General features: G+C 36.1%; 2 protein-coding genes across 4 annotated transcripts; both read left to right on the forward strand.

Moving 5' to 3' along the window:
- Window positions 1–12,605, forward strand: LOC136237893 (bromodomain-containing protein 4-like). Its single transcript, XM_066028146.1, has 3 exons — window positions 1–252; window positions 2,294–2,404; window positions 11,323–12,605. Exons 1-3 carry the CDS (start codon window positions 63–65, stop codon window positions 12,471–12,473), a joined length of 1,452 nt encoding a protein of 483 aa, XP_065884218.1. The 5' UTR covers window positions 1–62; the 3' UTR covers window positions 12,474–12,605.
- Window positions 12,606–18,406: 5,801 nt separating this feature from the next.
- LOC136239027 (uncharacterized) lies at window positions 18,407–22,515 on the forward strand. Of its 3 annotated transcripts, none has more exons than XM_066029763.1 (4): window positions 18,407–18,566; window positions 18,629–18,741; window positions 18,994–19,120; window positions 21,747–22,515. In XM_066029763.1, exons 1-4 carry the CDS (start codon window positions 18,459–18,461, stop codon window positions 22,290–22,292), a joined length of 894 nt encoding a protein of 297 aa, XP_065885835.1. In that variant the 5' UTR covers window positions 18,407–18,458; the 3' UTR covers window positions 22,293–22,515. The 3 variants fall into 3 exon arrangements, with proteins under 3 accessions (XP_065885835.1, XP_065885836.1, XP_065885837.1); XM_066029764.1 differs by having other exon boundaries at window positions 18,407–18,557; XM_066029765.1 differs by having other exon boundaries at window positions 18,524–18,576.
- Window positions 22,516–24,093: the final 1,578 nt, after the last annotated feature.

Below are 24,093 nucleotides of genomic sequence, written 5' to 3' on the forward strand. Positions count from 1 at the left end.
GTATACGCTTGGAAAATTTACGTACGGCAAAATAAGTTTTAAAGTTCTTGTTCTCTTGTTTGATGTCTACGTTTGCTACTGTTGTAGTGCTTGCTGCACTTATTTTTGGACCTGCAGAATGTCAACAGTGTAGAGAATTTATCTGCCCAGGACCAAGATGCCTAAATCAAAGCACTATTTGCAATGCTGTGAACGATTGTGTAAATGGGAGTGGCTTAAGCTTCTCGTCCTTTGATGAAGACCGCTGCACTGGTAAGACATTTCATGTTCGTCACCTTACGTATACTGTTTTTAAAATGCATTCGTTCACTTTTGTTGCGCGCGCCATGTAGCAGCTATCTAAGTGCCTATGCTACGCAGCCGTCTTTTGAGTTATCAATTCCGTCGTCCGTAGCTAGTGCTCAGTGGGGGTGTTCAGCTTCCATTATTAAAAGCACAACAGCAGACATTGTTGCCACTGCTGCCTCTCATTGTGTTGGCTTAAAATTGTTGTGCATAGTTTACATGAGGAAACAGTGTGTGGGTCTGGTTGTGGTTGGTTGCCAAAGGTACTCAATTCTGTAACAGTAAGGTTTCACGGGGAATCTACAGTTCATTTTTGTGGTGTAGAAGCATGCAGAAACATGATGATGCTATGGTTTGAGCAATATTAACTTGTATAAGGTCTAGCTATCTCACTTTAAAGTTAGCTACTTCCTGTTGTTTGTGCAATGCTGTGTAAAAAATAGATATACGTATCACCGTGTTGACCATTCCAGGTAAACAGTCTGTCAATGATCGTGACGTGTATGCCTATAGCTGTACATATTAAGTATAGCAACTTTGTCATGGTAGCTGACAACACACATTGATACACGTTCGTAGTAGGTAATCAAAGCTTACGTCCTATTATAAAATGGCCTCTGACAGGTAGCACAAAATACATGTGATCACATAACAGGTCACCTAAGTGGAATATTTGCAACTTGTAACATAGACAATGAATGATAGTTCAGAAGTTATGAGTCATTAAGTTCTAAAAGGTGGACATGCATTTGTGACATAACATAGTACCAATATATGATGCTACGTACATTGTATAACAAGTCCAGGAGTTACAAAGAAGCTGAAAATTTGAATATTGCCAGCTTGTTTGTGAAAGTATATACTTTCTGTTCCACTGAGCAAATTTCCTGTCTCTGTCTATTATTCTGTGTAGCTCTTCTAAATTCAGTGATTGGTAGCAACCTCATACTGCCTTCACTGCTATTTAGACCTTTTCCCTGTTAATGTGTTTACAACATAATGAAATGTGACATATTGACCACCTTATTATAGCTATTAACTATATAGTTCTGAAGTGCAGCAAAGCTGTAAATAAGAGATGTGGCTTTAACACTGAAGCTGTGTATCAATGTGTGAGCAAAGAGCATACAGTGTTTATGTGCTTTGGGTTACTCTATAGAAAATTATTCAGCTTTAATAATATTCCGGTACATCTATTAACTGGAACATAAACAGAAATCATAGTCCTGTCTAACAACCCAACTGAGTGCTCATTTATGCATGCATGTACCACGACATTTGTCATTTATGACCAAAGTTATCTTTTAGAAGCAGAATAACCATATATTTGTAAACAAAATAGTTCTGCATCGTATCCTGTCTGTTTCTGAAAAGAGTGGTTCACTCAGCATTTATGGGTGCTGTTGATCTATGTACCGATTTTATGCATTAGACAGACTACTTGGTATCGATAATAGTAAAGAGCAATACTTCATTGTTTTGATGATTCATTCTTGGGTGTTGCTGAAAGGAGTGGGCTGGTCATTATAACAACAGTGAAGTGTCACGTTGTGGCTAGCTATACAAACTGTGGTACACTTTGTTGATTTTTTTGGGTAAATGATCAAAACAGGAAGTGTTGACAAGTAGACACATTTGTTTTCTCATACTTAGTGATTGGATTTTAGTTTGTCGCTGTTTTATATGTGAATAAATGTTCGTGTGTACCCAGGCTATGATGTTGTAGTATTTTACGTCATTACAATATTACTTGTATGTTGGCTACCTTAGTTGTATTTGTAACATACTTTTTTGAGAAAAAAAAACAAAAAAAACATGCATTTTCTCAGTCTTTTTATTATTAGATCAACTGTTTGTTTAACAGTAAACACTTAACATCATTCAATCTCCTACACTTGTCCAAGCAATGCTAGGCAAATATTTAGAGTACTACTACTATAATTATGTTGACCATGATGTATTAACCTGTACAGAAGTAATTCTTGTATTTTGTAATTACGTTATTTAGCCCAAGGCATGTTTAACTGTACAAATGGAGTGGAGGTAAACACAACGATGCTATGTAATACGATTGATGACTGTGGAGATAACAGTGATGAAGAGTATGAACTCTGTCCAAGTGAGTTACAGCTTACTGTAACATTATAAAGTAAAATATATTTTCATTATACGTAGTTGTTTATGAAATACACATTTTGTTTTGTTTGTCAAATAAATTTTAGTGTAGCAGTCTAGCTTGGAGTATATAGTTGAGGAACAATGCCCCTGCCCTATCCCACTTCCTTCAGATTTACAAGGGGCACAAACATTAAGTTACCTTTGTTCCTTTCCCAGACCCTAGAGATTTATGAACTTTTGAGATACTCTAATGGTGAAATCAAGTACTTTGTAAAACAGTCATCGCATAATTGTATGCCAACCAAGACACATTTAAAATATTAGCACTGGCACTAACCTCATCACTTTATATGACCTCTTAGCCATGATTACTTTAAAACTGTAGGATTAAAATTGAGTTACCATCTTCCTGTATTTTTAACATACAATACCGCTAAAATATAACATGCGTGATGCAACAAAGTGTGGTTCTAAACACAACACGCGTGTTCTTCAAAAATCCATGCATCTGAAAGATGCATAGCTACTATATACACGCATGGATGTAAGACTTCAACTTGCATGTACATCTGTGTATACAAGATTGCAACTAGTGTGTAGCTACACACATCTAGGCTGGCGAGCTGTGTAGTTACGGGTTGTCCAATAACCAACTTGCATTAGTATAAGTGTACTTAGCTAAACTATAGTTTGGCTAGCTCCTTGGTTTGTAATGCTTGTAAATAGCAACTAATATACAACAGTGTTCAGTTAGCTAGAGAAACACTCCCCAATGCACATACTATCAGGTAAGTACATGTAATGTACATAAACTATTGATTATTAACTTATCATATACCGACCACTAAACTAGAATACAGTTCACTGTATGTGCCTCTAAAATGCAAGACAAGACACAGAGAACCATGAGTATGTGGTATAAACATATGGGTAATCACTTTTAGTGGTTGGAAAAGGTATTTGAATAATGAGTTCAGTAGTCCGGTCCAGTCCAGTACACCTCTCGGCTGTATAGCTAATGATCTGGATCTCAAGAATAGAATCTCTGGACTTCTAATTGAACACACTGCATTCAAACATTATACGATCTCCACTGTTACTAAAAGCCTTGTCAACAAGCAGTCAGCGTGGTATAATTATGCTAATTGCTTGTTTGTATTTATATTCGAATGTTTTACATATTGTAGACTCTGTACAGTTTATCATTGAATATCCTAATCCTGCTACTTAAGGTGAGTTGGCAGTCATCATTTGAACTGAGAAAATCCTGAGCCTAATTATATGGATCCATGGCACTATTTTCAAGTGTTACAGCTGTACTGTACTACATTGTAACAGTTATACATGTGATCCACCCATGGTTTAGTGGTGGCTAGGGCTGGCATCCACAGGTTACTCTAGCCGTGGAAGAACACAATACACATAAATTATGAGCTTGGTAGCTATTACCTGTACAACAATGTTTCATGTTGGTGTTTACATATAATTTTAATATTGCAGCAGCTAGCTACATTACAAGCCATGCACGTGTTCTTCAGCTACGTACATGCATACTGTAGCTACTGTAATTTTGTTCAGAGTCATGCTCATAAAGTAAACTACTACACACATGTTATAGGCATCATGTGTGTGGTGGTGCTGCCGGGTGCTGCCTTCACACGTGTGTCAGTGCTGCCTTCACACGTGTGTCAGTGCTGCCTGCCTTCATGTGTGTAGTTGCATGTAGACGAGACCAAACCACGTCAACATGTCGAGTTCATGCATATGGAAGTACGCCTAACATGCATGTTATATTTGAGCGATACTGTACTATCTGTCCTCTCCTCGCTATGCATGTATATGGCTCCTTGACCTAGCTGCTGTTTTGCTTTGTATATGTTGTTATAGTGTAACCTACAACACTTAATAGCAGTCTCTTGTGTACATGTCAAATACTACTTAAAATATATTACTGCCTGATCTGCCATGTACACACATTCATCAATCGAATTTCCTTTTTATTGCTTCTCTGTTTTCTATGGTAATAAGGAGTGGACTGCTAATTTATTTAGGAAGTTATGTTGAATAGTCTTTGAGTTATAGCACCATATACTGTTTTATAGCCATGGCTACCATAACTTTCAGCAAGGAAACCCCTGTGGCTACTATGCAAAGGCGGCTACTATCCGAGGTTGGGTACTATGGGCTTGTGTGGCAGCAGCCCGCAGCGTTTAAATGGATTCACAAGTGACTGACCTTGTTTAATCATCTTTTAATACTATCATTCATTTAAACTTCTCTCAAAAATGCTATTTCCTGGCTTAAAATAACTCCTTTGCTTGGTTTCTGCTTCAAACGTGTCTTATCAACACTTGCATTAGTATATTCAGATACAAGCCACAGCTTTCTTATGACAATATAACAATAATTCTAGGCTGTGGAGTGGTTATTATACGAGCCGCAGCTATTAACCAGTCAAATACAGTAAACAAGAAATGGCAAATCAATCATATGTATATACCGTATAGTAAAAAACTTTGGCAGTAAAAAAGTGTGATGAAACCCCTCTGTTGAAAAAATTGGCGGAAAAAACTTTGGCGATTGAAATAATATTTGCCAGGGTTTTTACTCGGTGGTACGTTAGGATAACGACAAGGTGTCAACTCATCAGTTGAGTAGTGTAGTAAGTGTATAGGTAGCTAGCGTTGTTTTTGTAGCAGTACTTTTGTAGCTACTGATCTAATGACATGCTAGCATTGTAGCAAAGGTGAGCTTTGCTGTCTCCTGCGATGCCGAGAGCGACTGTGTTTACTTTTTCAGTAGCAGAGGTTATCACATATATCAAAGTATTTGGCCAAATCCATTGCAAGACGATGAACTAGCTGACGTGCGAACGGGAAACTGGTTGGAAATGCTATCCTTAGGAGTGGCTGGAGTGCTTAGCTACAACTGTGGGACACATTTCGAAGATCTCCAAAGTCAGCTCGATCTTTATTGCATGGTGGTACGAGCTGACCTTCATCTCAAGTTCTAGTTACTCAATGTGCTCGTGTGATCATCTAAAATAATTGGCAAAAAAACTTTGGCGAATTGAATGCTATTTGCCAAAGTTTTTTACTGCCAAAGTTTTTTACTATACGGTATACCTCACCACTGAAACAAGATATGAAGATGGGATATAGGGCAAATCCATCAAAGTAATGAAGGTATAGCTTATATTTCTCTCCATGCACACGAAAAAGAGAGCTGTTCAACAAAAATACCACAATGGTAAACGTTGTATCTGCTGCACCATAAACATGGAAGCATCCATATGCCCTTTAGTGGCTGGAGACACAAAACCAAAGATAGTAATACTCTTCATGAACAAGTGAATCCAATAGTCTAATTGCAGATCCGATAGTATTTGTTTCCGATTTAATGCTACCTGATCCCCAGTTTAATTCTACCTTTGTTTTTTTGTGTGCTTTTAGCCCATCATACTGTATGTAAATTTAGTCACGAATTTTATCCCCGTTTATTTCAGAATTACTCCTTATTCTTCTAACCACCTTATCAGCAGATTTCTATTCAAGGACAGAATCCTTGCATACAATTAAAGGGCCAAGCTATTATCTGAGTTTTGTCTGGCTATACGTATATACTACAAGTACACAGAAAAATTTGGAATTTTCAACTAGATTAGGGACCATAGCACATCAATAAAAAGTACTGAAACAAGCTGGAGTAGTGCACGATATTAAATCACAGTAACACAATAAGAAGTGCTATATCCCTACTGTGCCATTTTGAAAATTCCAAATTTTTCTGTGTACTTGTTTGTTAACTTTTTTTTGTAAATGATTATTATGACTGATGAACCCCACGCATACCGCATCTGAAATGGTGCCGTGTGCCCCAGCTATATTGTCTGAAAAGTGAAGTATCCATTATGCTTTGTTATCAGCTATATTCAAGCCATTACACAGCAGTACGAATCAAGACCTGTTCAAAAAGCACCTCTGCAACCCACGCATACCGAAAGAGATAGTGCCGCGCACCCCAGTTATATCAATTATCGTCTGAATAGTGAAGTATCCATTATTCTTCATTGTCGGCTATGTATGTTCAACCTGTTACACAGCAATACGAATCAAAAACTGTTCGAAAACGCCTCTGCAATCGAAGTAACCACTATCAAAAATACAGACGATTTCCGTTATGAAGGGAAGCCATCACGTGCTACCACCAAATCGACACTTCTTGCTGTCAGCAAAGATGAATGGGACACAAAGGAGAATACTGGTAAGTCCATGAAGAATGCATTGTACGTACTGCAGTATGCCAAAAGGCACCTGTCGGGCCAAAGCAACGTTGAACAGTGAAAAAATCAAGCCAGTAGCCTTAGCCGTTATCGAGTTACGTTTGTCTGAAGGCATCAGTCAGTCAGTAGAAAATTCCGTTAAATAATTTTTTTTAAATTCCGTAGCAACTTGTTGAAAGCGTTTTGGGTCGATCTGAAAGCTTGTTTGGGCTTAGTTTTACCTAACCAATACTGCCTCATTGTTGTCAGGAAAAATTAAGGCTGTTTTTTGGGTGATTTTATTTCGTGGGCCATGCCTACTCCTTTGTGGTCCCTACTATACACTACGATATACTACTATCGTAGTGTATGATGAGCACCAGCCTAGTAAGCCTTTAACATTACCTACATATTATGTTATGCTGTAGTGCTGAAGATATTCAACTGATTATTATACTCTATATTTGTGCTTAAGTCATTGCATTGTCTAATAAATTTGCATATATCTGACTGTGTACAATACCTTTCTAGCTTGTGAATAAGTATCATTATGTACTTAATTGATTTGCTCTAATAAAACAGTCATGTTAAAAGTTATCTAACTGCTCTATTGGAATAATTCAGTTGTATTAGGGTAAGCAAATCTCAGGCAATTACAAGCAAGAAGTTACAGCGTATCATTATCCTTCATTTGTGCAAAAACCCAACATATTGATGCAAGCCCAAATTTTACAAAATAAAGCATTGATTACGATAGGTAAAATACTTGTGTATTTTTAAAGAAATCCGTATATTTTTAAGTGGTTTATTCTTTATGAACAAAGAGAAAGGATCTATTGGCTGTATATCATCTCATTTGCCTACTCAAGGTAAGTTTATACTGATGTAGTAAACCAACAAAATAATACGTATGTGAGTTATGGGCATTTGTTTACGCCACATCAAGGCATCAATTTTGTCTTTGTATGTAGTGAAGAAAGGTAAAATATACAAAGAAAAATTTACCCTACAATGGATTCCCTTATTCATGGTGAAGACGATGATGCATATTTATATCATTGCGTTCATATGTTGCAACTGTTTTTGTAAGAGCCTGTAATATATTTTCCTGCACTTGGTATACTAATCAATCTTTCTGTTGTTGTTACTTGTTGTCACTCTAAAAGTTATTATATTGTTTAATGTATACGTACTTTATAGTTTAAACTTCTATTTAATCACTCAGCATATGAGGCTAAATCTTTGCCAGAGCATACACTTGGCTAACCAGTATGTCAGGTTTTTTGCAGATCTGGTCATATTTTATGATACAATTGTGGAAATATAAGAGCCAGGTATCCGTGATTATAGCGTCAAGATACTCTAATAGAGCAGTCATGTTTGAACTTATATTTGTGACTGGCTTAGCAAAAGCCTCAAATTGCTTCTCTGTTATCTATGAAGGAGTGGAGAACCAAAGTTTCAGCCTTTTATTTTGAACAGACGTGGAGTTAAATCAATAAATTTGATTTGTTCAGAAACAATATGAGAAATAAATTGCAGACACTTATTTAATCAATCAATTATAACTCGCTACTAAAACAAGTTATGAAGAAGGCACTTAGCTCAGTATGTTCAGCTAGCTCCTGTACTTTTCTGATGATAGTCGTCCCCACAATCTTATTATCTATAATGGTATGTTCTATTGAGCCTAGCTATCTTACTGTACATATTGTTTTCAATGTATCAAGACACACAGAAGTGTGCTAAGAAAACCAGCGAACCACACCATGTGTATATATTGACAGGAAAGAAATGTAATTTTCTCATATGCGTAGCTGCATGATCCCTTCTCCAACACACTCAGTTTTTGCATTATAGCGGTCTGCGAGATAGGGTTGGGAGGTATTTAGGTATTAGTGGTTAATAAAAGTGTTTTTCAGATACCAATGTGGTTTTCTAAAAATACTGAATTTAATGTAGTAATTAAATTTTTGGTGGTTTAGTGGTGGCCATACATGATGTCAAGCCCCATCATGTTTACGCTGTGGACAATCATAGACCTATGTGTATTCACAATGGTTTTTTTACTTTTTGGGATACTTTAAAACCATACTTTGTGGTACTATTGTCAAATCATTTGTTCTTTTTAAAAGATAACTTTTACTACTAGTACAATATGGGTATAAGTGTAAGAGTGTAAAATATAAAAGGCATTTAGTGATACCTAGGTACTATTTTTCATAATACTGTACCGTTCTTCAAAAATGCAATACCGCCCATCCACCAGTACCACCAGATACGTACTACCAGAAACAGTAGGGTAGGCCACACAGCAAAATTGGATTCAATTCATTCCAGCCATTCACAATTGCAAGGTAAGAGCAGCTAATGTTTTTTTTCTTTTAAGAGTTCTACGGGGGCCAAGGTTTTTCTTTTTGCAAACTTTGCAAAATTGTTTAAATATTTCTTTGAAATTTGGTACAGATAATAAAGTATAAAGGTGAATTCTTGGTATGATTAAAATTCTACATGTTTATTACGTACAAAAAGATAATTGGTGTATACATAGGCCAATCATTGTAGCAGTGCCTTTTGATGGTTTGAAAAAACAGCTACAGAATTACAAGGCAAAAACCAAACAAGTGTAGGGGTTGAGACACCCTAATGCAACAGTCACCGCTAGGTTAAAAAGTGCATGAGAAATGTTGGAAAAACTTTACCAGGGTTTGGTTTGGTTTAGTTTGAGCCAAGGACCTCCATACCTAGCACACACATCCTTAACTACTGCTATCATGGTTGTTAATTTCTACTTTACAAATATAAATTCTGGTTTGAATGTACTTATAATAGTAAAAGTTTTGATTTAAACAATGGAGTTTCTAGAACATTTTATGTGCATTCCATTAGAAGTCCTCAAAAAAAGTGCAATCTATTAGAGTACTAGTATACTATTAATTTAAAAATGAAGTAGGGATCCAAACAATAAAAAGTAATGAAACAAAGGATGAATGATGGATAGCTCTGAGAGAAATTCCTACATTGGCATGTTATAATAATTGTCTTGTTCTATGCTAAAGTAGGGATTTTCCAACCAAGCTATGCTGTAATACCATCATTCATCTCTTGTTTCACTACTTTTTATTGCTTGGATCCCTACTTCATTTTTATATTAGTTTGTTTAGTTTTTTTGTTATAGCATACAGCTGACTGTTCTATTAGGGTGACTGCTGCATTAGATAGAGTATGTCTTCGAGACACCTACCAGGGGCAGGTTGCTATTTCATATTTTCACTGGGCTAGCATTATAAATACAGATATACCTATAATAAGGGAATGTGGTCATTGTGATTGAATAAATAGAGGTGTGGTCTCTGCAATTGATCATTGTCATTCAACCAAGATTGTTAATGGGCATGGTCTCAAACCTATCATGAAGTTTCAGGGGTCTACCATGAAGTTTCAGGGGTCTACCATGACGTTTCAGGGGTCTACCAAGCATAAGTGCTTTAAATAATTTTGTGAGCCTAAATATGCTGCTCAGGTAAAGTGTTGATATGGAAAATTAACTCCTCGATATGGTATGAAGAAGATGACGACTAGAAGACAAAAAGAAAGACAAGGCTCAAAGGGCACACACTCGTTGGCACCCCAAAAGGCACATGCCACTGGTGAGCTAGCTTGTTATTGTGGCATAAAATGGTGCCTGTGTGCTGCTTCATTTGACCTCCAGCCTTGTGAATATGGTCAGGCAGGCATGCATGCAGGCAGGCAAATGAAATTCGAGATGGGGAAATTTTTTAAAATTCTATATTTGGTCACCTGTATTTTGTTTTTAATACTGTATTTGATGTTAGATGGACTTACGTTATTCCATAAAGGTGATTTTCATTGCGTAAGATGTCTCTAGGATGATTTTTGAAGGCGGCATTTTAGGTGAAGCATGCCATTTTAGGGGTGATCCCTACTTTAATAAAACATTAACAAAATAGCCAAATTAAACATGCAATACTATAGTTAGCAATTATGATTTCTGTATTCAACTATCATTATTGTGTCAACTATCATCATTGTGCCTATAGATACGAAGAAAAAGGCCTGAGTCAAATATGAACTGAAATTTTAGCCCAAAATGCTTTCAAGGATTTCCCAAAATTTTCACCTATTATACTTTCAGTGTTCCCCCATTATGCTCCTAGGTTAACAACAATTTTTTGCAATTATCTTGGAACATGAGTGAATGCTCTATTAGAGTATTCACTACAAAGTGACTGTTCTATTAGAGAGTATCAATCTAAAGTGCAGTTTGCAGTTTCCATTGACTGCTCTATTAGGGAGTCTCATTTGAAATATCCACCTAATATGCTAGCATTATGCTGGCATGGCACTCCACCCTATTATGCTTTTTATTATGCTGGCATATTTGATGCAGGCCTACGAAGAATTAAAACCCAAAGTCATAAAGTGTAAAAAGAAGTGAAATCCACACAAAACAGCCAAACTGTGAAAAGAATACAATCTTCAAAAAGTTCAGCCATTTCTTGGTCACCACATTTGATTTCACATCTGTTTTCACCCAGGCCTTTGAAAACCACATCCTTGTTCACAGCTTGACTGTTTTTGTGCAGATATGATTCTATGTAACATGCAGTAAATGGTTTTCTGCTTTCATTATGTAGCTTCACCAGCACCTCGTAATAATGATGATGATGGTTATGACCTTGTCATACCCAGATTGATCCTGTTTGTAGTCATTCCAGTTGTTATTGTGTTGATACTAATGGTGGCTATACCTGTGCTGAGTTTGTGGGTATGGAGGTTATGCAAACTGAGGCGTATGAAAGATCGACTAACAATAGCAGAAACTGTTAGGACTGGAGATGATACATTAGAACACGGTAGACTTACTCGGGGAACATTTCATAATACGCATGCAGACACATCATTTTCAGTTGCAGACCAAACTCTACCTCAATCACAACAAACATCACCTGCACTTCAAACATCACCATATGTGCCAAGGTTTCCTGCCCCACCACCACCTACTTCATATCAGCAGCAACAGCCGCCGCCACCACCACCCCCTGAACTACAATCAGATGCACTGGAGTCAACAAGTGAAGTAGCAGTAGATGTACAACTTCCTTCTAATATGCCACCAGCTCGCTTTCTTGGTGATAGGACATCAACTATATCTGGTGCTTTTGATGTGTTAGCTGCTGTTACTGCTGCAGAGGCTAAGAAAAGGCATAGTACAGTTAGTGGTGATGGCCCAAGCTCAATAACAAGAAGTAGTAGCTCTGCGTTTCGTAGATGGGAGCGACCTACCACACCTCCCCCACCACCTCCGCCTCCTACCAATGGGGCTCCTGCTATTCCTCCAAAGCCAAACTCTCCTACTAGGCATCTGATGGGTCAACAGCCCCCTGCAGCTACTGGAGAAGAAGATGAAACTGATGAACCACTTTATGAGCCAATACCAGGTGACCAACCAGAGGCTGTGACAGGTCACCAAGTTACAGCTGGTGGTGATGATGATGACACATATGTCATTGATAACATACAGCAATCACCGTCAACTAGTGATCAGGATGATACCTATGATATTCCTATACCATATTCAAACTCACCTCCTTATGAAATCATGACTTCATCTAATTCTGCTCCTCCTCCGAGGCCTCCTAAACCAAACAAAAGTCAAAATCCTCTTGACCAGCTAGTACAGGAAGAAGACCCTGTAAATCAAGAAGCTGAATTTGACAGAGAAGTATCTAATTCAAGTCAGATTGATGACACGTATGAAGTACTTGATTTAAATGACAATGATTAACACATACATATAGACAGATTTGTTGTTTGTAATAATGCACTTGCATTCATGTTGTCCCGTTGTATGTACATCGCTAAGTAATATCATCTGTGCTGGTATATTATATTAAAGATTGCATTAAGCTTAAGTTTACTTTTTTGTCTTATGTATATACTGCACACTTATACACAAAATTGTCTAATGCAGAAACATTTTACTGATTTCTTTATAAGTAGTCATAACAGAAGGAGTAGCTAGTGTCATATAGTTCTGTGATGTCGGGTGGTGGCAAGGGGTGCTGGTAACCCTGGGAATAATAATAAAAGATCTAAATAAAAAAATTTTCATGTATCCGTACCCTATATAGTGCTTGAACAGTATAATTAACCATTTCTGCAGTGGAAGCTTCCTCAGGGTAGGGCATCTTCCATTTCTAGTTTGAGTCAAATCTGCCCAGCTATCATTAGGGTATACGCACCTTCAAAATTCATCTTATTTCAGTTATTTATATAGCCACGCAGTTTTCGATGATTCCTGTAATATAGGGAAAAAGTTAAAAGGAATTATCAAGGTCAACCATAGGCTGGCTTTGGAACTTGCGATTACAAAAAGAAGTGATATCCACGCAATAACAGCCAAGCTGTGAAAAATGGTGTGGCCTTAAAAAGCCTGGGTGAAAAAGTTGTGAAATCAAAGGTGGCGGCCAACAAATGGTTGCAATGATGCTAATAAAATTTAATAATGGCTGTGTGCATTGTTAAAATTTATTAGTATTTAACATCATTGCAGCCATTTGTTGGCCACCACCTTTGATTTTTCACAACTTTTTCACCCAGGCTTTTTAAGGCCGCACCTTTTTTCACAGCTTGGCTGTACATGTTTTTGTGTGGATTAATTTTTACATGATGATGTATGTATATACATATGTATTTCTGCAATATACATATATACATGGTTATGTTCTGAGTAAACAATGGGAGAAATATAATATGTTTTGCAGCATCAAATTATGCTAGTAAGTAATGATAGTGCAAATTTAGTATAAACCTAGGAGACTGCATTATCAGTAATTGAGAGCAGTCAATAACTTTAATAGTACAATCATTGCAATATCATGCATTAGTAAAATTCCTCTAGGCCTCGGGTCCTGCAAGAAAGCTACACAAAGCCAGCATACATGCTTTTGAATTCAGATCAGTTACTACTTTTTAGAACCTATATCATCACTGATGTATATATATATATCATTTAGAGCTCTGAAAATCTCACTGAAAAATTCATTGTACTAGCACTGTAACTAGAGAACTAGAAAACTTTCTCTCTGACCACCTGCATCAAGTACCCCATTGCTAGCTCCCTGATTTATCCCAGATACATGTATATGTTGCATACATCAAGCTGGGATAAATAATGGATGTTAAAAATTCATTTCATTGTTCAGCATATAGTCAGTACATGATGTAAGTGATGATATTGCTATAGGACTGTTCAGTCATCAAGAGTTATGATTGTGTCAAAGCCTGCATGTTGGTACTGCACTAGAGCCTGCATGGTTAAGTATAGCAATGTGTGCATAGCTACTGTTAGTTCATGATTGACTTTAAGTTACTGAACATGTACATACTGTATTGATATGAAATACAGTACATACAATCACAAAATTAATGAAATCTGTATTTACCATACTGTTATAGTTGCTGCAATGAAGTCAATCTTTGTTTCCTCTTTTTACAGTCGAGTATATATAATACATGTGCACTGCACATATAGGTATACAAGGTAGGATAGAGCTCATCTTCAGTGGTTATTGGTGCAGTTCCAGGATAATAATTATAGTATATAGTTATACAAATGCAATTTTATTAACTCTCAGTTTCTTAGTTGCTTTGCTTGCTGAAAGAATTTAAAACACAGTACAGTGGAACATTGATAAAGAAATTTAGTGTAGCTTTTAGTGGATAGATTTGATTGATTGCTGAATTGTGTGCTGCTTGTGTGGTAATTTTATGTACTAAGCTAATTATGATGCTGGTTGTTAGCCTAGCTGCATGCAAACTATAGCATTTATGTGGTGCTGAAAGATAAATCATTGCTTTTCTATATATGTATTTTATTGATATATATTCTTAGCTATACTGGCCAAACTATTACATGGTAACTGCTGGATGGTTTGCTGTTCAAAAATAAAAATGCTAAAAGTAACTTTGAATGCTGTATATTGCTAAGTGGAGCACTGAGTAACAAAGAATTGAACAGCAATGTTTCCAGGTGACAAACAACAAGAAAACAACATGTAGAAGATGCTGTATCAATTTTTTCACTATTTTTTGGATGGCTTATTGTTAAAATAATAAAACTAAAAACTTGCCGTGAGGTATTGCTCTGCATCACTAAATGTAGCACTCAATAACAAAGAAGCAAAAACCATGACAAATTTCCTTATGACAAACAAGAATACAACTTGTAGCAGCTGTTTGTCAATTGTTGGATATAGTTTGTTGTTTAAAAGTAATAAGATAAAAGTGTTTGCTGTTGTATTGCAGGGGGTCTGCTGTTCAGAAATCTTGGTATGAAATTTCAAATCTGTTCAGAAATTTTGGAGGGGAAGTTTTGCACTTCCCCTCCAAAATTTTACTATGTGCTAGCTAGAAAGATAGAAGAAGCTAGAGTACAGGTGCTATTGCATCTAAAGCATACATGGGCAATGAAAACATGGAAGAGTGAAAAGAGAAGAGTTAATCTCTTCTAGGCATCAATAAGATGGGATCAAATGGGTAAAAAAGCTGCTAAACATCCTAATAGAACATTCAACTACTCTAATAGAACATTCATCGTTAAACTATAAAGAACAAAGACCAAATCCCTTGAACTTCAACTTTGATCTCAAACCATACTGCAGCATTTATGTTGTGTCCTTTATATGGAAGCTAGTTACCACTGCTAGAAAATAATAACTTCATTAGCTCACAATGCTTATTCCAGTCATTGTTATTGCCAATTTCGATCTCAGAAAGCTAAATTTGCAAAAATTTCCTGTGAGGGCATGTCCCCAGGTTCCCTAGATAAAGCATGTTCCTCATGTTGAGTGTACTTCTCATACTACGCTACTAGTTGTATCAACCATTTGCCATATTTTGTAACCCCCACAGATCCTCCCCTGTCATGTATATGTACTGCTTATTCTCCATTGTATGTAGCTATACAGCTAGTGTACTTATCTATAATTTATATGGAAGGTCTATTGTGATAATTGAATTACCTGATTGTAAATCAATGACAAAATTGCTGAGCATTTCAGGTTTAAAAATTGGTACATATACAGAAATTTCAAATTTCTAAGAAGAGTAAAAGTTGCATACTGCTAGTCATATTGCTATCACTAATGAACAAAGGAATGAAATTACAACACTTCTAAAGAATAAGAAAATGATGCATAGCAGCTGCTATATTAATCTGGATAGCTTGTTGTTGGGAAGTACACACAGAAGTTGCATTCTAGTATTAGTATTAGTATTCATTATTAATGGACATTACAATATACAATTATAGGTTCAAGGCCTTTAAATTTGTCCATATCCTGTTATAGTCCAATATTTACCAAGTCTATTCTTAAAATCATTACATAATTTGGGAAGTTGTTCCAAGGGTTAATCACACGGTTCGAAAAATACTTCTGTCTTATTTGTAAATTTGAAAAAGATTTAAACAGAAGTTGTGTCCTCTGGTCGGTAAGTCTTTGTTCAGAGTAAAGAAGGAAGTGTAATTAAACATTACTCACATTATTCAGTAATTTGTATGTGTTGATTAAATCTTCTCATAGTCTTCTACAGTACAGGGAATGTAAGCCAAGCTGCTGTGGTCTAGATTCATAGGGAAGATTTGCAAGTAGGGCTGGGCGGTTTCTCGGTATTATAGTAATACCGCGGTATTGCAATGAAACGATATCTGTATCGAGTAGATTTCGGTGAAACGATAATATCACGATATCGATATTATTACGATTTTTAGTGTTTGTGACAGCTTATTAAGCCCTTAAGGTTGTTGTAATGCACCTCAAATAATCACGTGATACTACTGCAAACAAGGACCTAGTACTATATAGCTAGTCAATTTTTTTTTACAAAGATCGAGATACTCTAATAGAACAGTCAGCTAGGATCGAGATACCCTAATAAAGCAGTCAGCTACTCTAATATAGCAGTCATCTTTAATAACCGCGATAAATAGTAATATCGTGATATATTTCTGCACGATATATCGTGAAGCGAAACTCCAATACCGCCCAGCCCTATTTGCAAGTTCTGGAACTAATTTAGTAGCATGGCACTGCACTTTCTCTAAAATATCAATGTCTTTTGCCTTGTAGGAGCTCCATACTTGAGTGCAGTACTCCAAATGAGATCTTATATAACATTTACATAACTTTAGAAATGATATTACATTAATATGCCTAAAGGTTTGTTTTATCAGACCAATTGCCTGCATAGCCTTATTTGCTACTTTTGTACACTGTAATGATACGTCAAGGTTCTCAGTGATCCACACACCTAAATCTTTCTCTTCTGCGGCAAATGACAAATCATCACTTTCACCTACATGATAAGAGGTTGGTAAACTTCTGCCAATGCTCAAAACTTTACATTTAGCTACATTGAATCTATGCAGCCAATCATTTGACCATAATGCCAAAATATCAAGATCATTTTGAAGTAATAATGAGTCGTTTAAAGTTGATATAACAACATAAATCTTTATGCCATTACCAAACATTTGAGTAGTGCAGCTCATTAGGTCTGGAATATCATTTACATAATAATGGTCCTAAAACTGACCCTTGTGGGGCTCCACTACTAACTTCATACCAGTTTGAAGCTTCTCCATTCACTACTACTCTCTGAGTTTGATTGTACAAGACATTGCTTAGCCATCTTAGCAGCTGTGTATTAATGCCATAGGCTGACAACTTGACTGTGTATAAGGCAACAGTGCAGAACAGTGCCGAAAGCCTTTTGAAAGTCTAAAAATATGATATCTGTTCCACACCCTTGGTCAAGTGAAGAAGTCCAGTCTTCACATGATTGTAAAAAGTTGGTTAAACGTGATTTTCCAGTTACAAACCCATGTTGGTAAGGTGTTATAGCAGTTAGATGTTTCATCAGTTTATCTTGCAAGATGGATTCAAGGAGTATGTGAAGTGAAACTAATAGGCCTGTACAGATATATGTGTACTGCAATAGTCTGTTGCATTCATACATCTTTACCTTGTGTTTTACCCTGTAACTCTACAGAATGTGCATGTGATGGAGATGTTTGAACTGTAACAATTTGTATTCTATTAGCTAACCTGTAGCTACATGTGACTATTTAAACTTAGTTGGTGCAAACCTTAGAAACCAAGCCAGCAAAACATGCTGTGATATTTGCAGCAAGGCACAAATTTTACATGGAACAACTCTCATAGCATGGGTTAGCCTGCTATACAATGCAATCTATAGCATGATGCCAAAAGCCAGTTGCAAGGGTTTGCAAATTCTTGGCATAAATACTCTGCATTCAGGAATCGAATTAAGCCATCCACGTAACGATGACTTCGGCAAAAACTACAAAAATTTAAGAGAATTGTTACTTCAACCAAATCTTCCGCATATGACTGATAGTACAACATTCATAATTCACCTTATTAGTTGTATAGGTAAGCAATAATCAACAATAATAATAATATTATGTTATGTCTATGAGTAACCATTAACAACAACCAAACAGCTGTACACATATGTTCAACTCATAGAAATTTCATTTGAATCTAATGTACATATTAGAAAATGACCACATAGCTAATTGACATGGAAGTACTATAAAATGGTTAAGACCACTTACTATTGGTCAGTCACAAAGCATTGCAGAATCTGTTGTATCATTCCAGTATGATGGCCTGTTGGATCATAGTTACTTTTTTCAGCTGTTCTATTTTAATGAAGACCAGGTTTGTAACAAAATGTTGTAGCTATGCATTCGACTTTAATAGGAACTTGTACTGCTTGTAATAATAGTGTTTTGACACTTAGTTTTGCTGATATCACTCAATCTGAAGATCATCTGCACAAGGTCTGGAATGTATGGATATGTTAGTGTGTTACCTTGTTATTTGTGTCATACCATTCCATAATTTCATACAGAGAACTGTACCAGATACACCTTGTACTAAATCAAATGAAGGATTGAGCGAGTACAATTCTTCTTCTCCTAAGCTGATTTGGATTTGTAAGAGTGCTAAATGGATTCCTTATAGGTAAGTGCCACATGCATTGTAGAAATTTATAACAAAGTTTGACAAGCAATTCATCTAGAAGTTGCTAACTAATCTTGCTACTTGTTTAATTCTTATGGTATAATCTTACCCATAATGTATTTAATTCTTACCCACAATGTATTTAATTCTTACCCATAATGTATTTTACTGCATGTTTACTGCTCATGTCATATGTATGTATGCATAAATATTTATTATTCAGCAAGCATAACATGTGCAATCATATTGCAGAATTGAGCCGTCACTGGGATCAGTCAAATCATTCAGTGCTGATTCATGTAAGCACATAAAGACTGTTTCAACAGCAATATGTCCTGATTTGCTCAAAAGTGGAGTGCATTGGATACAGGGCAAGCAGGTAAACTGTATATTTGCTTCATATCTTCATCTGCATTAATACCATGTGGATGATAATATTTCAGACTCACTTATCAATGGAGTTAGGTCTGGTTTCCTTGACTTCACCTTCTAGCAATCCAAAATAGCATGCAATCACTGTGTGATTGAAAATATACTTGAAAACACAAAGTACCGTATAGCCTAAATATTTCGAGGGGCAAATATTTCGAGGTTGAGCAACCGGCGTTGTTAAAACTAATTTTTTTGCGGATTTTCAAACATTCCCAAAATGTATTAGACTATATGGAGGCCTAAATATTTTGAGGGTAAAATTTTTGCTGATAACACCCAAAACCACAAAATCAGCGAAAATTTCCCCCTCGAAATATTTAGGCTATACAGTACCATCAACAATGCTTGTGGTCAGGTATGTAGGCCTGGGTGTTAGTTCTCTGGTCAGATTGCTGTAATAAAGTAATACATATTTCATTATGGGTGAGACTAATTGATGAGAGTTGTAATTAGATTAACTGTGATTAATTTTACATGTAATGAACAACAATTTTATTGTCTGTCTGAACAACTGCTACAGTTTCATTTCATTTCTGTTGTACTGCTGCTAAATCTAACTTGTATATCAGTCTTGACTATCAAGATGTCCTACATTTTCAGCTTGATATTAAAGAGAGGTTGAAAATAATTAATTGCTAATATTGTTATAAGTTAAGCGTGATATCCCATGGTATCAGTGATACTTGCATCTTACATCCCTCTGCCATGTAATCACAAGTTCTTCTAGATTCCAGTAAGTATTTTCCGTTAGGCAGCGAAGGGGGTAGGGCTGAAAAGTAGTTAGACAATGGTATGCAGTGTTTACTTTGATGTGTGGAGGTCTATTATCAGTGAAGACACCTCCTACCAGGTGGGGACATTGGAAACAGCTGAAATTGAAAAACGAAACTGAAAAATTAAAATGGCCTAAACTTCATATTAACAGGTACCTCTTGGCAAAGACCACCTCTGTAATGGACTACCTCTATAATGAGACCACCTCATTATAGTAGCAATGTCAAGTATGTCCAACAAATATGGCTAAGGTGTACAATAAATTATCAATCAATCAGTCAGTATACTTAAAATGACAGCTACAGGGTTGTACAAAAGAATATACTATCTTATCATGCCAAGACCTAAAGTCCATGGTCATGTCACAAATGAATTCGAAAATGGAGCAATTTTATGCATAATTTACTGCGCTGATACTGGATTTGATAATGGATTTCTCATGAATCGTGCGTGATTTAGTAGTTACAAAATCAAAATTAATGATCTTGGATTTTATGTATGTCTTGGTAATAGTTAGACACTCACAATAGGCATTTTCGAGGATTTAAAATCCTGAGGTGATGTCAATAATTACCTTCGCCTTGGTAGTTATTGACGTCACCTCAGGTTTTTAAATCCTCGAAGACACCTATTGTGAGTGTCTAGACATAAAGTCCAAGATCATTAATTAATTTTGATTTGTAACTATGCAACTCCTAAATTCATGAGAAATCCATTATCAAATCCAGTATCAACACAGTAAATTATGCATGCAATTGCTTTATTTTCATTTGTGACATGACCATGGACTTTATAGGCTTTGGCATGGTAAGATGGTATATCCTTTTGTACAACCTTGCAGCTGTCATTTTAAGTACTGACTGATTGATTGATTGATAATTTATTACATCATGAGTTGGGCCCTACTTGACATTGCTACTATAATGAGGTGGTCTTATTACAGAGGTGGTCTTTGTCAAGAGGTACCTGCTAATATGAAGTTTGCCAATTTTGTTTTTCAGTTTCTGTTTTTAATTTCAGCTGTTTCCAATAAAAATTTATCCACCAAAAATTTCATACAATCCTCCCTTTAAAAACCAAACTAAACAATAAATTGTTTAACAGTGCCCTGGATTATAGAGGTGTCCTCAATAAACTCCATTGACTATGCCTGTAACTCATCTACATATAAATAGATTAACTAAAGGCACAACCCTACAATCAGGTACGTTACAGTGCTAAACTTGTCAACAAATATTTAACTTCGTCATACTGTAGGAGAAATAAGCAGAAATTGTTCTATTTCTTTTATTGCAGGAGCATGCATCCTATGCAGCCACAATGAAGTTTATTTGTCATTATTACATACTACCTTGATTATAAGATCCATTGAAAGTAGTTCCACCACTTGTGAACTTTTAAGTACAGATCCAGTGATGGAAGTGTGCTAATATTGATAAAGCAAATATCTACAGTACAGTTTACCTCAGCAATGATTATATTTGCAATATCATTATTCTACAGCTATAATTATGCAATAATGAAATACATATGTAATCACTAATGTATGAATGCAGTGTTTTCAATATGGGCATAATGTGAATCATATTGCTAGCTTAGCTACTATTACAGTGAAAAGATTCAGTCTCTGAAATAACTAAATAATAAACGAATTTATTGATAAAAACATATATTTACTCCCAACAGGTCTAGCCCTGTATATGTACTTTTTATATACCTCAGCTTCTTTATAGCAGCAAAAATGTGCTAAAAATTCTTGTTCAACAGGTTTAACTGCATACTTTTATTTCATCTAATAGGTATACTGTGAGATGTCACTATCTGGTGGAGGTTGGACCCTTGTATGGAAGCATTCATACATGGAAGCATCACCTCTCTCCACTAACATGTTCTACTTCTCAAACTACTACAATGCCTGTACAACCCATGCTAGTGGATGGTGTAATATACCTAACAAGGGACGGTTTAATCCCACTGAACAAATGATTGTGGCCTATCACAAAGGAACAGTTGTTTATGCTTACACAGGACTTTACAACTGCAATCTTGATCATGATTGGACCGGTGGAGTATTAGTAGACTTCAAGAGAGTTGTTGACAAATGCACATATCGTGGAAGTCAAAATGTTCAGCCAGCACCTTCTGTACATCAGAATGGGAGTCGTGAAATTTTAGGATTAGCTTTCGATAAATTAACCCCATATAATTATTATGGTAATTGTGATACATTTTATGGCAGCCTGAATTCTCCGATTGACTGCCGTTGGCATAACTGTCAGCTACCCTCAACTATTTCTTCTGCTAAACTTAATGCTCAGATGACACTGACAATTTATGTTCGTTGAACAGCATAGACTTGATCTCATTTGATATGTGCAAGGATTCTCACACATGACTCGAACACAACTATAGTATAGTTTTGCATTATGTACTGTAGTTTGGAATAGTTTTTTTTTGTAGAAGCATGAAATTGCATACGCAAGGTGTATGAAACCCTTTTGATCATATAAGTACTCAGTAAATATACTGTATTTTTTTATATGTGAGGTGTGTGTGTATGTGTCTGTGTGAAAGGGCTACAGTGGGTTATGATGAATTTATGCAGTATGTCTTGTGATGTGAAAAAAAACTCCTAATACAGGTTTCAGGTACCAGGCTTTGATGCTATCAGCAAAACTAAAGTAGTTTAAACTAGACATTTATTTACTTATTTATATGCAAACCTCCAAAATGGAGTATTTATGTACAGATACAAACGATGACACAAAATTTATACAGTATTGCTGGGTTATTACAAAAATAGTTGTTATTTGTTATTGTTTTTATTATCTACTTTGCCAGTTAGGCACTGGAGGGTGTACACAGAAGGCAGAGCCTGTTCGAGGTGTTTACCCATAGCCTAGGAGCCTAAGCGAAAATCTTTGAGCTAAATATCCTAAAGTGAAACGGGACAAATACCTAGAAGGGGTGAAAAAAAGCCAACCCCATCGTGACTTGATCCGCAGGCCACCCAGATTCTGGCCAAGCGCCACACTCGGAGCCAACTTTGGGGAGGCCACCTAAGTAGGGAAATGTTGTTGTTATTATCTACTTTACCAGATAGGCACTGGAGGGTGTACACAGAAGGCAGAGTTCAATATTCTCTTCTTATAATCTTCATTTGCTTCAATAACTGTAGCTGGTAAACTGTTCCACATTAAGAGTTGAAGGGAAAAAGGAGTGCAAATAACCATCAAGGTGTATGCACATGTGATTCATTTCATGAAGAAATGATGCATTTATGCATGCGATTATTCATTCTTATAATAATTACTGTCATGCAATTCCCTACAACACAGAGAGCTGTACCAAACTACACCTTATACTATGCAGATCAACTGAAGGATTAAAATATTTGGCATGGATTTGTAGAAATGCTTAATGGATTCCATATACATACTGTGATACGATGCAGTGTAGGGGAATGTATAAGAAATTTGGACAAGTGATTCATCCAGATTTTCCACTTGCTTTAACCCGGCCATGCCATAATGTGTTTATAATCTGCTCTCTATCAAACCATATCAGCACCGGCACATGTGCATAATATGGCTATAGATTACTCAGCAAGCATTAGCTACACATGCAATCACACTACATATTTACAGAATTGAGCCATCACTTGGTCAAATTGTGATATATGTAAACACATAAAGACTCAATCAACAGTATTATGTCCTGATCTGCTTAAAAGTGGAGTGTGTTGGGTGAAGAGCATGCATGCAGGACAGGTAGGTAATCTGTACATATATACTAGTCATAATTTTTTTTATGCATATCATGATTATTAAAATAGACTTGCAAACACTGTGTACAGATATACACAAATATACATGTTGTAAGCAACAGTACGTATGATCTGTGGTTACTGGTTAGGTGCATGTATATGGTTTAATTTGCAGATATATATATAGTGTTTCATTGTGATGAGGCTGATCAATAACAGCATCATTACCTGTAATTGTGATTTAATGAACAATAATTTAATCTTGTGCTCATAAATGCAATCACAATAAATATAATGCTTCTTAGATGGGATTAATATGAAGACCAACCAAGGTCGTCATGTCATTCTGCATTTTCAGGTACTAAGAACCAAGTGTATGA

This window comes from Dysidea avara, chromosome 11, assembly GCF_963678975.1.
Source record: "Dysidea avara chromosome 11, odDysAvar1.4, whole genome shotgun sequence".
Taxonomy (NCBI): domain Eukaryota; kingdom Metazoa; phylum Porifera; class Demospongiae; order Dictyoceratida; family Dysideidae; genus Dysidea; species Dysidea avara.